The 16,939-nt window shown below is 39.4% G+C and overlaps 1 protein-coding gene across 3 annotated transcripts in view; it reads right to left on the reverse strand.

Annotated features, from left to right (window-relative positions):
- The window catches only part of TNKS2 (tankyrase 2), a 30,056-nt gene extending 15,445 nt beyond the window's left edge, over positions 1-14,611 (reverse strand). For 2 of the 3 annotated variants that reach the window (XM_062496008.1, XM_062496009.1), the window contains exons 1-12: positions 14,355-14,611; positions 8,971-9,195; positions 7,925-8,020; positions 7,227-7,263; positions 6,843-6,918; positions 5,482-5,576; positions 4,891-4,957; positions 3,062-3,248; positions 2,011-2,132; positions 1,337-1,428; positions 1,167-1,245; positions 53-224 (exon numbers count right to left, since the gene is read on the reverse strand). In XM_062496008.1, coding sequence (XP_062351992.1) covers positions 53-224; positions 1,167-1,245; positions 1,337-1,428; positions 2,011-2,132; positions 3,062-3,248; positions 4,891-4,957; positions 5,482-5,576; positions 6,843-6,918; positions 7,227-7,263; positions 7,925-8,020; positions 8,971-9,195; positions 14,355-14,559 — 1,453 coding nt within the window. In that variant the 5' untranslated portion in view covers positions 14,560-14,611. Of the gene's footprint in view, positions 1-37; positions 225-1,166; positions 1,246-1,336; positions 1,429-2,010; positions 2,133-3,061; positions 3,249-4,890; positions 4,958-5,481; positions 5,577-6,842; positions 6,919-7,226; positions 7,264-7,924; positions 8,021-8,970; positions 9,196-14,354 lie in introns of all 3 variants that reach the window. The other variant, XM_062496007.1, reaches the window with a different exon arrangement.
- Between the last annotated feature and the right edge of the window lie 2,328 nt (positions 14,612-16,939).

Raw genomic sequence — 16,939 nt, forward strand, 5'->3', positions numbered from 1 at the left:
TGAAGCACCACAGTGGATGTTGAATAACTCAGCATACCTTGTAGTAGCATACCTTGTAGTAACTGTTGCACACTTTCAGTCCCCATCTGTAAGGCTGTAAAGCCCTGCAGAGACACGATGGAAGGATCACATCCAGAACTCAGCAGCAACCTGCACGTCTGAAGATGACCACAATGTGCTGCTCTATGCAGAGAGGTCTGGCCAAGATTATCTAATGCATTAACCTAAAAATAACACAGACAAGAAATACCACTATGAAGTTAGTACTAAATATGTTTTCATTGCTGACTGGGAACATTTCACAAATAATATCTTTACCTTAATAAAAAGAACACATTTAGTACATTTACAAAGGTGATGAGATTTCAAACAAAAACAATTCATCAAGCAGCCCTCTTTCAGAGGCATGGGAATAATCCAGTGCATTTTTACCACAAACAGGAGTAATTCACTATTTTGCTCCTCGCAGTACAGATCTTAAGTGCTAACATGTAAAACAGCTTTTACCTCGCATTGGCTTATTGTGATTTCTCAGACTGAGGACTTCCTATGTGTTGGTTCAGTCAAAGGGTATTCAATAATTTAAAGCTCTGCACCCAAGCCTTACTTTTATTCCCTACTCTTCCTCTGGTTTTGGAAACTTCACAGCAGTCAGGCTATAACCAAATTTCCATGAGAGAGAGTCAACTGCCAGTCTTGGAGGGTTCAAGCACTACAGAGTCTCTCCTTTCCACTTTTTGTTTTTGTGGAAGTTTGAACTAACCATTGCATTATGACTTAACATTTTGCTTTCATTTTACTTTTTAGTGCATATATCATGTAAAGTCTATCTGTGACACAGTTCAGTTTAGTTTCTTGCTATTTATATACACCCCCCACTTTTTTTCCTTATGTATTTCACTATTACTGCTGGACAAGTAAGACACGGAAAGTTTTCTGTTCACAGAGAGAACTACATCTGCATTTCTTAAAAACAGGACCAAAACATTGATGATTCTATAATGTATAAATGATTCTGTAATTCTGTAATGATGGACTGATGGACTGCAGCTGTAGTCAATAAATCTAGAACCTTCCAAGATGAATTATTTTATAAAAACTGTCCATTCCCATGGTACAAAAACCTGTATAGTACATGAATTTCTACAAAAGTATGATACTCATACCTTAGCTTCATGTTTCACAACTACTTCAACAACATCATTATGAGCCTTTTCTGATGCCACATGCAGAGGAGTCAAGAAGCTTAAAAAAATAAATAAAAGAAATAATTCAAAATGTATTTTGGAAAATCTTCTAAACAAACAGTAAAGAGTATTCATTTGTAACCACTCACTCTTTTGTTTTTTCATTGATATTGGCTCCTTTCCTCAGCAGCAATTCACATACTTGTTTCCTCTTAGGATATGGAGATGCAGCAGCACAGTGCTGTAAACATTAAACAGTGTACAATTAACAACCAGCTAGCGATATCAGGTTTTACTACCTGCTGATCAGCAGGCAGTTATGAGCTGCCATACAAAGACAACGGGAAAAAAAACCCCAAAACATGTAGATGCTCATTAATTTGGAAGATTCTACATGGGCTTTTGGATTTACTCTGGTATTTTCAAGAACTCCCCTTTCTAATAACTGATGGAAACCATCAAAATAAAGCTAACATACATAGCTTGCTGTAGCTTAAAATGAGACTATTCTATAAAACCCAGACATCCAAACAATCTAAACAGGCCTAAATAATTTATGTTAGTCTTAACATCAACTTTAAGAACAAAATATTATTATTAATAATAATAATAATAATAATAATAATAATAATATTACTACTACTACTACTACTACTACTACTACTAATATCATCTGTGTTATTTGCTTAACTAGACACTGGGTATTCCAGGTTGGTCTGCATTACAACACCTGACACTGCAATATTTATTGCTAAACTACTACCTAGTATGCTTAGGTTAGCCACAATATATACAAAACCACTAATAAATCCTAATATATTACCAATGCTGTCTCATGTGTCTGAGGATGCTTGAAATTCACTGTTTCCAAAGAAAGATGTTTCTTTATACGAGCTACATCTGATTCTCTTGCAGCCTGTAGCAGTGAGTGACCTTTGAATTCATCTTTAAAAACAAAGAAATACATAGCAGAGGGTTACACTCCTTGACTCAAGAAGGATCAAGAGAATTGCTTCTTTCAGTTAAAAAAATATTCATTTTATTCAGCAGACCATGGAGCACACATTTCCAAGTCTGACTCAAGCTATTACATCACTTGACAGAACTTGTTAGTTAAGTCAAAACACTACACAGATTCTGCTTTGTTTCTACACCAAAGCCAGACACATCCAAACTGGCTGCATAAGATCTATTTCGCTCACCCCTCTGTAGGTTCTACTGTTCACATAGCTACTACCTCAAGCATATAAAAATCTCTACTTCTGACCTAGTTTTGGAAAACCATTTCTAGATGCTAGCATGAAGTCTAGCGCTGCATTTACTGGCAATTTTTGTAAATATCCCAGAAAGTTATTGTTTGACCATTTGAGGACAGAATCCGAGGTCACTCTTTTCAACTCTTTAAGTTTGCTGGACAAAAATCAATGCCCTTTATCAAATTCTTTAAACTTTCAGTGATTGTGGCACACTCAAACATATTCAGCATTCTAAGCAGTTATTTTTTCTTTTCTTCAAACAAAAAACTGTGGAATAAAAATTAATATTTCAACAATCTTGATGCAATGATGGGAACAAGTACAGGAAATGGAAGTGTATTGGTAAGGTCATCAGGGAAAGCACGTAATAGGGGAAAAGCTACACAATCCATCACAACCACTTGACTATAAAACTGACAGTAAAATTATTTTAAATGTCTACATTCAGAAAATAGAGCAGTTTCAAATTATAAACAGTGAAATGTACTGTGCAACATTGCACAATTACTTTTAAAGTGTAAGCATTTTCCAAATCTGATTTCTGGCAGGTCACTGTCTAGGGAATCTAATTACACATTACAGGCTGTAATTGTAGAACTGATCCCACTTCATACTCACATGCTAATCGTTCTTTTAATTGGGGCGTTGGAGCCAAATCAATGGTGCTTTTGTTGTGACAGTTCAACAGTGTTGGGTCAGCACCATAACTTAACAAAAGAGAACATACTTCCACCCTGTTCTTAGAAGCTGCTTCATGCAGAGGGGTGAATTGCCACAGATCCATTGCATTCACACATGCGCCATGCTTGAAAGGGAAAGGGGTAAAAAAAGATGCAGTCAAAACCAGGACGTTAGAAAAAGACTATGTTATTAGGTTTAATACAGTAGACTGTTAAAATAAAAATCAATGCTTATATGCAAACTCTTTCCAAGACACTAATTTTCAATCTAACACATTTCAGCACATTGTGGTTTTTAATCACCTGGTGACCCACAGGTACATTCAAAGAAGCCAAAGACTAGCTCGTCTTTTCAGAAAGGAAAGGAAAGGAGCTCTGCTACAGGTCAAATCAGAGAAATATTCACATTCTCCAAATCACCTGTGAACAAGCTCTGGTTCTTTGCAGCTCTAGAAAATGTCTAGAGTGAGCAGCTGCACTAAGTTAAACACATGTTCTATGAATAACCCCCAAGATATGAGTGCCACAGTGTCTAAAATGAGATGGACACTCAGAGTTAATTTTAATTCAAAGCACTTAAGTACAAGATTCTACAAGTAACACTCCTGGATGAATAACATATGTGTAATTCTTCTTCAGTAACATTTTGATTGCTCTTCAAGTTCCACCTGTAAGCAAGTACATGGTCTTTCCCATTGCTTCTCTTAAAGCTTTGCAGAAAGCAACTCAGAATTCTCTGGAGCAGAAATCCAATATGGAATACTATTCTAGCTAAATTGTTAAGACACGCAGTAGTGTATAGGCAGAAGTTCATTTGTGGGGTTATGTCTAGGACCACCATTGCAAAAACTCACTTTACAACTGGCTCCTGAAGTAAAAAAAAATAAATAATGACTTTATATTTACAACATAAGCTTATTTCAGTAGTTTTTTAAATTATTTTTTTGCTAAACAAATAGAAAGATACAAGGGATTAGTTGTGGGCTGAAACACAGAACAGAACAAGAACTACTCCCTGAGCAGCCAAATGGAATTAGGTAACAGAACACTCTCAGTTGTTGTAATGATCTTGATTTGCTGTGGCAGCTGAGAATAGGCACAGCTCAAAACTCCTTTGGTGGAGCACACGTATTATGTTGCAGCCCACATTTTCAAGTCAATAGTTTCATGTGCATCATACATATCTTCAAGACTAACATAATCCAGAACTACTTTGGTTCCAAGAGTTCCCTTTTGTTAGGAAAAGTGACAGGTTTCTTTTTCTTTGCGGTGAAGGCTACAATTCAGGGCCCAAACTAATGTTGTAAAGTTAATTTCCTCAAAAGACTGACTGTTCTTTAATTTTAAAACATTTACTATCTTTACCAGTATTCATTTAAAAAACCTGTTATTGCCTTGTCTTCTAAAAGAGTCTTCTACTTTCAAATTCAAAATATCACTCAGCTTGTAGGAGCTTTTTCGGTGCTATTTTTTCACTGAGTGTAGAAAGACTGAGATAAGCAGTACTTACTCGGTGGTATGAAAACATTCAACTTTGGAGCAGATAGAGTTAAAAACAGAAAGCACATTCATAAAGAAAAAGCTTCCTTGCAAGCAGAATATTCTGTAGCTTCAGCTTAATAATCATTAACATGTATAGCAAAAGCAATTTATCATTCTTTAAGTTTTGTAAATCCACATACAAAATAAAAAATATGCAACTTGTATTAGTCTATTACAAACTGCTCTTCTTTATTAATATGCAGTTTAATTTCTTCAAAGACCAACCTTTACTAGAAGCTCTGTTACTTCGTAATGACCATAGGAACAGGCATTGTGAAGTGGCACCAGATCTCTACATAGAATAAAAAGAAGAAAGATGATTATTTTAGTACACATATGTTAATTTCAAATGCATCTAACACACTGCAACTGCTACCATGCTTTACGTTGAACATTTTACAAAAATAATATGACAAATGTTCAAATGAAACCATGGGGAAATGAAACCAGAAAATCCCATCAACACTTATCAGAACAGTAAACATCTAAAATAATCAGAAGATGAGAAGTGAATTGCATGGTCTCACTGAAGATGAAATGGTTCCACACATACTTGGAACCCTAAGCAGGAAGAACTATCTGCAGGGGATGTTCAGGAGTGACCCATATTGTATCTTTTTTCACAAAAAAAATACTGCAATATCTTTCCTGTGAAAACTAATCAACTTGCATTTTTATCATAGCAGAAAGGTTAAAGGTGACAGAACAGTCTCAAGTCAGAAATTCTTAATGATTGAAGCAGTATTACTGCCCTTTACTTCACCTCAATTTTTAACAAATTCTGTTTATTCTGAACAAAGGATAAAAGGAACCTACCCTTTATCCTTAGCATGTACGTCAGCTCCATGCTGCAGTAAGAGCTGGACTATTTTAACACGGTTATATCCAGCTGCTAAATGTAATGGAGTAGACTGAAACAACAGAACATAGAATAAATCAGTAACACAAAACCAAGGTTAATTTTACATTTCTTTCCTCACAGCTTGTTAACAGTACAAAATGCTGAAGTCCTTAAAGATTTGCAAGTTTTAAAAAAATCTTGGCGTGCCTGAATCAGACATTTCATGAGTATGTTCACTGTTCACTGACTACTCTTCAAGTCAACATAAACACAAACCCCAGATTTACTCTACCACTAATACCAAGGCCATTTTTGGTTTTTAAGCCTACCATAGCTAAAAATACTTTGCTGGCACAAACTGTGTCCTTGTGAAAGGGGAAGTAGGAAGACCATTAACAGCAATGACTATTAAACTATGAAGAAGCTTCTTTGCCAGTCAGTGAAGCAAGTTTAAAAATAATCAAGAGGGATTGTTATCCACATTTGTGAGTGCAGTGAGTGGGGTGTGGAGGATATTCCATCTCTTCTAAACTCTCACCCTACATAAAGCAGACAGAAAACTGCTCTGTGATCTTTTCTAGCAAATGCATTCAAGCATCAGCAGCACTAAGGGCAAAGCTACAAACCAGTGAGGATAAATCTTATCCTCTGCATTTACATACCCATCCACTAACAGATTTCTAAAGTTCCTAGAGGATAAGCCTCATAAGCAGATGAGAAAACAGAGATTCATCATTGTTTTGGAGATCCCAGTATCTTACCACAAAGCCTCACAGAGGGGAAGTAACTAGATCAAAACTTGTGTCAAGGAATACAAATACTTAATGAGAATAAGGATGCCAGAAAGTGATACTCAATAACCCGATCCTTCTGTAGGCTGGGGGCTAAACCCAGAAGATTCGCAATTTTTCAGAATGGAGATTTTGAACACTTTTTATGTATTTCTTTACCATTATTTACAGCAATGAACAGCTTGCTCCCAAAACAAGAGCAGTAACTTGCCTCAAGGTGTCAAAGCACCTGTGTGTTTCTCCCTGATAGGGAAAAAAATCTGTGAAAAGGCCTTGCTTCTTTATCACTGCAGATATGAAGGTCAAGCAGAAGTTTCAATTGAAAACATGTTTATTTATTGCTCCTATATATAATTATTTGCATAGTTCTTTTCAGATTAACAAACAAAAAACCTCAGCTGGCTGGCTGCTAGAGAAGGTGGAATCTTATTTTTCTACATAAGTGAAGAAAATAATTTTATGTTTAATGTTTTTAAAATCTGGTCAAACAATAACTGGATCATGTAAGAGATAACTACTTTTAAACCAAAACAAAACAAAAATACCTTTCTGCCATCACTTGCATGACAGTTAACATTTAATGGTGTAAGAAGAGACATCATCTTTTCCTCATTTCCACTCCTGAAAAACAAGATACAAAATGAGCAGAAATATTCTTATCCTAATTTTTAGTAGCTTATTCTGGTTTGATATGTTTCACTATGATAATGTTCAACACCTCTGAAGCAACACATTTCCCTCTGTATTGTCAGCATTACAGGGAAAACAAAAATGCATTTATGCAACTACTTTCATAGTTTCATTCACAGAAAACAGCCAAAGCTTAGCATCTAGATGGAATATAAACTCCAAAGACTATATAGCTATGTATTAATTACACCAAATTCTGCAAATATAACTAATTCCAGTTATTTTCCAAACATACATACCTGGCACTTTCTAAGAGTTCATCTTTCTTGTATTCACCTAAAAGACAAAAGCACATTCTTCAGCTGTCAAAAAATAACTTTATGTCGAGTTCACTACTTAACCTCCTCTGCTAAAATTTTAGAGAACATAAATACTAGAATTACTTACAAATACTCTCTTCAGTTGTTAAGGGGAGCTTTTAAAAAAGAGGAAGGGTGAGTTTTTACACAGGCAGGTATTGATAGGACAAAGGGATATGTGTTTAAACCAAAAGGAGAGATTAAATTAGATTATATGTTAGGAGGAAATTCTTTACTCAGAGTGAAGCACTGGAACAGGCTGCTCAGAGAAGTTGTGGATTCCCTGCCCCTGGATTTTTTAAGGCCCATGCCTTAAAACATGGACTGCCTGAGTAACCTGGTCTAATCAATGTTCCTGCCCATGACAAGGGGTTGGAACGATGTGATCTTTAAGGTCCCTTCCAACCTAAGCCATTCTATGATTCTAAAAAATTTGACAGTTCTTTACTGAACTAGCATGATAAACTATCCAGAACATACCATGACTGAGATGATGAAAGCCACAAGGGAATTAATTCTATTACGAATTATAAACCAGAGACAAGTTAAAGCACTATCAAAAAGACAAGCCCCAAACTACTGTGCTGCATCACTTCAGTTGTTACCAGTCATAAAGAAATCTAAAGATTATCACTTACCAGTCAGCACTGCTTTTGCAGACGGGTCTGCTAAATCCAAAGCTGTTCTTCCATCTGTGTTCCGGATGGTTGGTTCAGCACCATGTTGCAAGAGTACTACAAAAATGCCAAAGTATTACATGAGAAAACAATTCTACTAGACAAGGTTTATGAGACATATTGTTACTGTAATCTGCAAGCAACAAAAGAAACATCCTAACTTCCTTTTTCAAATTTTTGTCAGCATTCTGCAATGTCATCTGTGACCAGAGTATCTGATGAAACATGTCTAGACACATTTTAAGAAAAAAAAGAAGTTCAGAAAGAGAACCACGGACTGACAAGAGACAATCCCAGCTGAAAGCTTGTGACTGACCCACTACAAAAACTCAGCAGCTATTTGCCATCAGCTCCAGAGTATGCTGCCCCAAATCTTGTGCTGTCCTAACCTGCAGACAGCAGTGGCAGGCTGTGCATGTTGCACTCATATTCAGGCCAAACATGCAATGTTATCTGTACAGCATTCTAGAGTTCTACAGCTCTCTTAAAATAAATCACAGCAAACCACACAATCAAGACGTTTCTCGACTACACGTCTAACTTTCTACCTCTTTCTTAAAGAGCTCTTCTCAAGAACTGTGTGGGTAAAACAGATAGTCAATATAATTGAAGTTTTCCCATCCTTAACTAGTTTTAACACAGCTGTTACACATAAGACAGAATGAAACCATTATTAAGACCACTTTTTTCTTTCCACTGCACTGTGATCAAAAGCAGAAGGCAGCATAAGAGTCTAGGCTGAAACAGAATTTAGCTCCACCATGTCACTTTAAAGCACTTTCCCCATGATGTCAATGTGAACCTTTATAGGTAGACAATCATATAAAATAGATACAAAAACTTGTATCTTATAACAGTGACATATGAAGTGAAGTTTAAAAAAGTTGTTTACTTTTAACCCTTGTATCAGCCATAGCTCCAGTCAGTGAAAATGGTCTTTAAAGGGTTCTTGATTTTTCACTGTGAAAACAAGTGAGTCAGTCACAGGAAGAGTGGGAGAAAATTACCAATGCAGACATCTGTCTTGCCCTTAATGGCAGCTTCATGAAGGGGAGTGTAATTCCAATTATCCCGAGCATTAGGATCTGCACCGTGCCGTAAGAGCAGGTTGACAACTTCAGCATGGCCAAAAGAGCAAGCATTGTGAAGAGGAATAAGGCCTCCATCATCTCGTGCATGGACATTGGCACCACTTTGAAGTAAATATTCAACTACATCCTTCCGACCAAAACCTGGAAGAGGAAAAGGGAGAAAAGGCTTTAGGGCAGGGTAAGAGAAATTTCTGCCCCAGACGTGGAGATTAAACCAACAAACTTCAGTAAGAGTAACTACTCCTAAAACAATCACAAGTGGCATGGCTTACTACAGAAGCATTTACACACTAACGATTCTTCTGAAACTCTTAAAAATTTGATTAAACTCAGTAGAAAAATAATATTAAAGATTACAGAAACAATATCTTGATAGGGTTCCCTCAAATTCCAGCTGTATCTTGCATACTTATATAATGGCAAATGAACTAGGGCATCAAACTCTATCTGTATGTGCTCTAATATCACCACGTAAGGCCAGAACGCTTTAGGATTTCTGCTTGCAGCCATTATACCCATCTGGTTATATTCCAAAGGCCACCTCAAAGGTTCCATGAATGTCTCTGTGGGTCTCAGCAATTATTAGGGCAGGGAAGAGCCATATTTTAGCTGCCACGTATCAGTCTTCTGCCAAGTGCCTTCTCTGAAACAACTAATGTGTGCAGGATTTGGCCTTCCTTGCTTTAAATATCTGACAAACTCTTTTCCTGAAAAGATCAAGATCTGGATGAAGTCTTGAGCTTTCCCCTCAGACAGAATAACCATGAAGTTGCCAATACCAATAATATTCAGATCGCAGCAAACTTTGCTACAGAACACCCATAGAATGTCTATGGCAGGTTTAAGTCCTTGCAACCATAACCTAGTAATGATGTATATTACTGATATCAACACAACATTTCAGTGACAAAGTCACCAAAGCGTACAAGTGTCAGCATTTCAGCTATAACTGAACTTTCAGTCTTAAAATTAGTTGTGACTGAAGCATTTAATAGCATGTTCTTCACTAGATCTGACTTCAGTTAATGCCTCTTCTGAAGCAAGAAGCACTTTCACCACCTGAAGCTCATAAAAAGCCCACTGCCATTATTAACCAATTTCTGGATCCCACTTGCCAAAAGAAGATCTTGTAGACGAGCTGTATATGTCAGAGAGAGAGGCCTGGACAAGTGCTCAGAAATACTTTAGTTAAATTCTCACTTTACTCTTCTTCCCTCAAGACTCTGGTGAGGAACCACATTCACCACAGATTTGTCATTACTGTAACAATCAATCATTTTATGTCGAACTTTTGAATCACAGGATTAATTTCAAGGTGTTTCCCAGTGACAGTCACAAGGCTATAATGGTGATGTGTTTCTTCAAAACACAATACTGGTGATGTGTTTCTTCAAAATACAATACTAACAATACAAATCTTAGCTTACTAGCACCTTGCCTATGATAGAACCACAGATTCTACAGCAAATTCACTTTTTAGTCTCACCATGGCACTTACCCACCTTGCCTTCCTAACAGAGAACAGGAGCTCAGCATACTTGGGATGAGAACTGGATCAAACACATGGTCCATGCAAAAACAATTTATCTGTACAGGCACAGTAAATCATATTCACTGCACATGCATGCATGTAACTGCTGCCAAAAAAAAAAATATTAGTAGCTATACCCATGCTGCCTTATTGTCTATATTACGTTATATGCATCATGTTTCTCAATCTTAAGTATGTTCAGCTATTTTAAGTATTATAAATACTGTCATTTTTCTTGAATGTGTCGTGATATTTTTCTTGCTTCTTCAACCTTTCAAAAGTTCTGTATATAGTTTGAATATATACTCAAAACATACTAAATTATCTTGAGAAACTACTCAAAAGAGACCTTCACATGTGCTAGAGTCCTGCAAACACATAAACAAAACTATTATTTGATGACAGACTGCTTGGTATTTTCTCCTTTGAGTACCAAAAGATGTTCTCCAGGACTGTTGCAATTATGTTAGAAAAAACTCTGATCAAATTCTTTGTCCAGAAGTCACATATCTGGTAGCTAAACCACTCATTCTTGTACAGAGGCATTCCTACCCCTCAAAGTATTGATGTAAAGCAATGTTTTTACAGGTAAAATACCTCAGCAGGAATCAACATCACAACTGAAAATCAGCTGTAGTAAACCCTACTACAGGCATAGAGAATTCCCCTGGATCCCTCTATTTAATGCAGGGGTTCAATCAGATACAATTCATGAGCAATCCACACTTTTTCTCTCAGCAAAGCCTGCACCTACTCAGAAAGTACCTTAAGTGCAGCAACACCCTCAACTACCTGCAGCTAATTTAATGCCCATGAAATTAACTCATTTGTATCACACCAATTTTTGTAACTTCTCTCTAGCACTGAGCCCACAGCAGGGATTCCTGACTTCCTTGGGGAAGCATCTGTACAAGAGGGCACCATATATGGAAGGGGAATTATTTTCCTATTACTTTCTAAAGGATGCACAGAGGAAGTGACCAAACTGCACAGTGGTCTCTGCCTCTGCTGTTTTCCCTGAGAGTGGAACAGGGGCAGCCTTTGCTATCACAGGAAGGCAGTCACTGCCTACTCTAAAAATTACTCTTCACCATTAGTTGGCTGCAGTAAAAACTATTTCAACACTTAAAACCCCCCAACATTGCAATTTTTAAGAGATCGGGGTTTTCTTTAGTTCTTGAGCTTTTATTAAGAGACCACCTAAATGGGATCACAGCTTTCAACTGTGCAAGGTAGCAGTCTTATCATCAGAAACTCTTTGCTTTTTATTGCCAACAAGAAAGACAGGCTACTCAGGACCTTGAGCTGACACTCTTCTACCACCTGTGACAGTCGAGCAGCTCACCACCTTGTTCCATTGCAAATTTTTAGCTGACAATTCCCAATTGTTAATCATAGCAGAAATGTACAACTGTGTATAATTTAAAAAAGGTGTTTATTTACAGTCACTGTATACCACAATTGACATTCAGCTACTTTTGATGGGATAAAAAGCTAACAGAAAGAACTTAGCTCAATTTCTTCTCCCCTACTCTGGGTGATCATATTTTTTATTAATTTCAGATTGAAGGAAGGGCATTTTGGTACCTGCTAAGTCCTTAAAACCTTGTGATATTTTGAACTTTGACACACAGTGTGATGAAAAAGACTGATTTGAGGAAGTACATGCAGCTTATGATGGGAGATGGAGCCCCTTTTATTGTGAAGGGTGGTGGGCTCTTGACAAAACCTTCAGAATAACTTAACTATCACACACACAGTTGTGTACTAAAAAAATCCAAAGAGCAACCTCCGGCAAAACTCCAATATGTATTACTTCTGATAATGACATATTTCCAGAGAGAGCTTAATTTTTTTTTTTTTTACAACTTTTACTTCAAAATCCACCTTTATAAACTGACACATGGAAAAAGAGGAATTTGGTTTATTTTTTTTTAAACAATTGTTAGGTAAGATCTGGGAAAATATGTAGAAAACAGAACCTAAGTTCAGACCCAGAATGCCACTAAAAAATGAAAAAAAGTCAATACAAAACATGATGTATTTCAGCTCCAACTCCTCCATAAAAGAAGTCTTGAAATTGAATTAAACTAGTCAGAGAAGTTTTGTAATGTATTTTCCATGAATACCAGGTAACTAGGATAAACAAAGCAGGAATACAACAGATTTTTGCTTTTTACTTCCTGGAATGTGACTCCTTTAGAGGCAAAAACAAAAGCAGTGAGTATTACTCCAACTGTGAATAAAAGGGAAAAGGCAAAACCAAATAAAACCAGTCAGGCCCAAGTCCAAGAACTACTTATGTCCACCTTTCACACAGAGACTCTTGCAGGTGGGCTGACAACAGCAGAGTTTTTGACCTGAGGTGCTAAAAAGACTTCCATCGAGAAATCACACAAATGTTTTCTATCACATGTTCACCAGAAACTCTCAGCATCTCCTACAGGCCAGTGAGAGGAGCAATTAATTTCTCTGTACCAAGTCTTAAGAACACTCAGGCATGACAACAATGTCCCCCATTTACACACCAACCTGTTCAACATTAGAAATCTAACAACTACATGTCTAACAACTATAGCTATGCATTTTTAAAAGAAAAATATTTATACAGATCAGGAGTTATTCAAAGCCAAGACAGATCACTCCTGTATAGAGACATAAACTATATCATTATAGTGAATGAGAAATATCTTAGGCAAAAAAAAAGAAAACCAAAAAAACAAACTAACAAAAAGCAAATAAAAGCAACTCCTCACTTCTCCAAAATGCTCTAAAACATACACAGTTGTTTAGGAGTTCAGAGTTTATAAGTGAACAGGCAGGATTGCTGCATATCAAAAAATAGCTACAAAAATTGTTTTCCTCTGACAGGATATTTTGTCTCCGGAGCTCTCTTGCCGATCAAGCTTCTTGAATTTATGAAATACTGCTGTCCTGAGGAGGTTTTCAAGAACTTAGACCTCTTAAGTCTGAGTCAAGCTCTTAACATGAGGAAAGCACACCTGAAGCAGGAACCTTTAGCAAGACAATCTAATAAAGAAACAAACATCTTTGTTACTATCCATATTGTTTAGCTGAAAAGAAGCTGCTGTTTGCTGCAGCCTGTCAGCCTTGGGGTGCTACATCTAAGGCTGTAATTAAACCAAAACAACCAACATGAAAACAACAGTCACAGTCAGGTCTTTGTCTGAAAAGGTGGGATACAATCTTCTGGCCTGTTGCCAGTGAAAGCAGTTGTCCTCTGACGTCAGCTGTTTGCTTACTTACGTCCTGAATTAACAAAGTCCATTTGTCAAAGATAAGAACGCAAAACGCTTAGAAACGGTGTTAACTGACAAGCACCTTTATGAGTTCAATTCTAAAAATGCACAGGCCTGCTAAAATCCACGAGAACTGTATACGTGGGACATGCGTCCCCGTCAGAGCTCACGTGTCACAACACGAACAGCGTAAATCCCACTCCAGATGTGTCCTTAAAGCCAGATGAGTTAAAAAAAATAAAAAAGGAAAAAATAAATAGGAAATAAGCGAGCAGACGCAGCTGTACCGCCCGGCGACCCCCACTGCGGGGGTGACACCGACTCGGTCCCGGCGCCGGGCAGGGCCGCGGGGGGGGGGCGATGCTCAGGGGCCGCCGGAGCTCTCGGACCCCCGCGCTGCGCCCGGCCCGAGCGGCGAGGCCCGAGCTGCCCGGCGCTGCCCCACGACCCGGCCCGGCCCGGAGCCCCGGGGAGGCGGCACTGCCCCCCGGCTCCCCCTGCCCCGGTACCTGCGGCGAAGTGCAGCGGGCTGGACTTCCTGCCCGCCGTATCCCGGCTGTTCACGTTCTCGGGCCGCACCAGCCGCTTGACCCGCTCCACGTCCCCGTTCCTGCAGGCCTCGAACAGCTCCCGGGCCGGCTCGGCCGCCGCCGCGCCGCAGCCCGGCGCCTCAGCCAGAGCGACCGCGCCACCCGCGCACCTTCGCCCCGCCATGGCCGGGCCGGGCCGGGCCGGGCCCCGCGCAGCCCCCGCCGCCCCTCACGGCCCGCGGGGCTCCGCACGCGCTGCCGGGCGGGCGCTGCGCCCGGCGGAGGGATCCGGGCACCGCCGGCCTCGTGCGCAGGCGCGCGGGCGGCGGGAGCCTCCCAGCGGCGGGCCGCGGTGCTGCGGCTCCTCCGGGGAGCGGGCCCGGGCCTGGCACGGCGCCTCGGCACGGGAGCGTGAGGGGCCCGCGGAGTGGGGCCCGCGGTCACACGGACTGCCTGTCACCTACCCCCTGCTCCGCTGTACGCGGCGATGAGCGGCAGACAAAAATAAAGCATGGAGATTCGTCGCGGGAGAACAAACGTGCCTCTGCACGTATGGGGATCTTTCTTTTCAGGGATTTTTTTCCCCCGTGCAAAATGTGTAAGACTGCATTTTGGTGCCAATGGTTTCATGATTCCTTGCACTGTTGCTCATGGAACAAAACACTGTGACTCCGAGGAAGTTGAGTGCTTCCATAATAACTAGGAAAAGGAAATTATACAGCATAAATTACATTGTTCTCTTCATTAATCTTGAAAAACAGGTATAAAAAAACCCTGATAGTTGCCTTTGCCAATTCAAGGTTTTGGAAGAGAACAGAAAGTGTCCCCCCTGCACCCTCCACCCCAGGAAGCCTCATCGGCTTGATAGGGAAGCCTGTGTCCAGGTGGGACTGACTAGAAGAGGATTCAGCTGATAATTCTGGAATGTGGGGTTTTTTTCACTCACACCATATTATAACACTTACTTTGGAAAAGGAGTTAAATAGGATCAGTACCTTGTTGCAAATGCAGAGATGAGTACCTCCAAACTCAGTTCATCTTGCAGACTACTGGTACGTTAGGAAATTAAATTACTTAGTACAAAGAAAAAGATCTAGCTGTACAGTCTAGTCACTTCCATTCTGTCAAGCATCCCTGTCCTTGCAACAAGGCAGTTACATCCAAATTTTCTGTCCCTGATCCATGCTCATGCCTAGACTGCACCCAGGAATTTTTTGGGGGAGACTACAAGCTGTACCAGGCTGTCACCATGTTCTAGTGTCAGATGCTTGTGTCTGTGTCCTGTTCAGTTTAGTAATTTACACATACCCACAGTAGGAGTGTGACAGAAGAACGCAGCCAGCACGGGGCAGAAACCACAAACTTTGACAAACGCGGTGCCTTGGTTATGTGTGTTTTCTGTAATCTCTCTGGCTTTTCTCTGTGTCTCCATTTAAATTTCAAGCTGTGTTCAGCAGGCAGAGAATAGCCAGGCTATGGCCAGAGTCCCACATATACATAATTTATCCCCTGCTTTGCATGGGGCCATAATGTTCTGGCATAAACTGTCATCAAATGTGCCTCATAGGCCTGCAGCCCTCTCAGACCTTCCCAACTTCTCCAAAGTATGCATGATGAGAGCTTCCCTTCCTGCCTGCAGGTGCCACTGACTGAAAACAAGACTTGCAATGCTGCTGTTGGTATCTTTTATTATCACCATTAGCACAGTTGGAAAAACTATACAAGCTTTTGAGTTCACAAACCCTTATTTGGGCCTACAGCAGAAGTAGCAAACACTATAACTTGACTGCTTTAATTTCAAAATTAAAGAAGGGACTTTGTATCTAGAAATCTCTGGAAGTGCAAATACCTGTGTAAATACAAACACATCCTGCTTCTCAGGTCTTCTAAGTAATTTTAAATCCAGAACAATATTTCACTGTTCCACTGGAGCATGATTATAAAGAGCATGGCCATGAAATAAACTCTACATTCTCTCCACATCACTATATCCAAATGATACTATTATTCTAAATTATCTATTGCCTGATTTCCTTTTCCAGCATGTCTTTGTGATAGCTTAAGTGGGAAACAACAGGAGGTCTTTATGAATGGAAACAGGATTCAATTAGCCTTGAATTCAAGGAGGCAAAGACTCTCAGCATATTTTAGGGCTGGTGTATTAATAGCCTTCACAGTGACTTCTGAGATTCACCATACATACCCCCCCCCCCCCCCCCCTTTTTATTGGTTATTTATATGTTTACTTATTTTATGAGAAATATTTTTCTTCTTTCTTCTGTACGATAGCATGGTTAGAAAACCATAGCTGAAATACATGCCAAATCCCACCCAATACATGTGCTAGGGACTTTTCTAGAGGCAGCAGGGGGTTTGTAACACATGATTAACCCAGCCTGAGAGGTTCAGCCATGAACAGCTGAAAAAAACCTTTCACAGCTTTTAGTGTAATTTGTGATGTACCCATGACCTGTACCTTTGAAGCGTATTTATTCTGGTGGCATAACCTCACAAAACAGAAACATAAAGTATTTCCGAAGTGTGCTCAGTTTGTTTAGAAACAT

The sequence above is a fragment of the Cinclus cinclus genome, chromosome 7 (assembly GCF_963662255.1).
Source record: "Cinclus cinclus chromosome 7, bCinCin1.1, whole genome shotgun sequence".
NCBI lineage: Eukaryota > Metazoa > Chordata > Aves > Passeriformes > Cinclidae > Cinclus > Cinclus cinclus.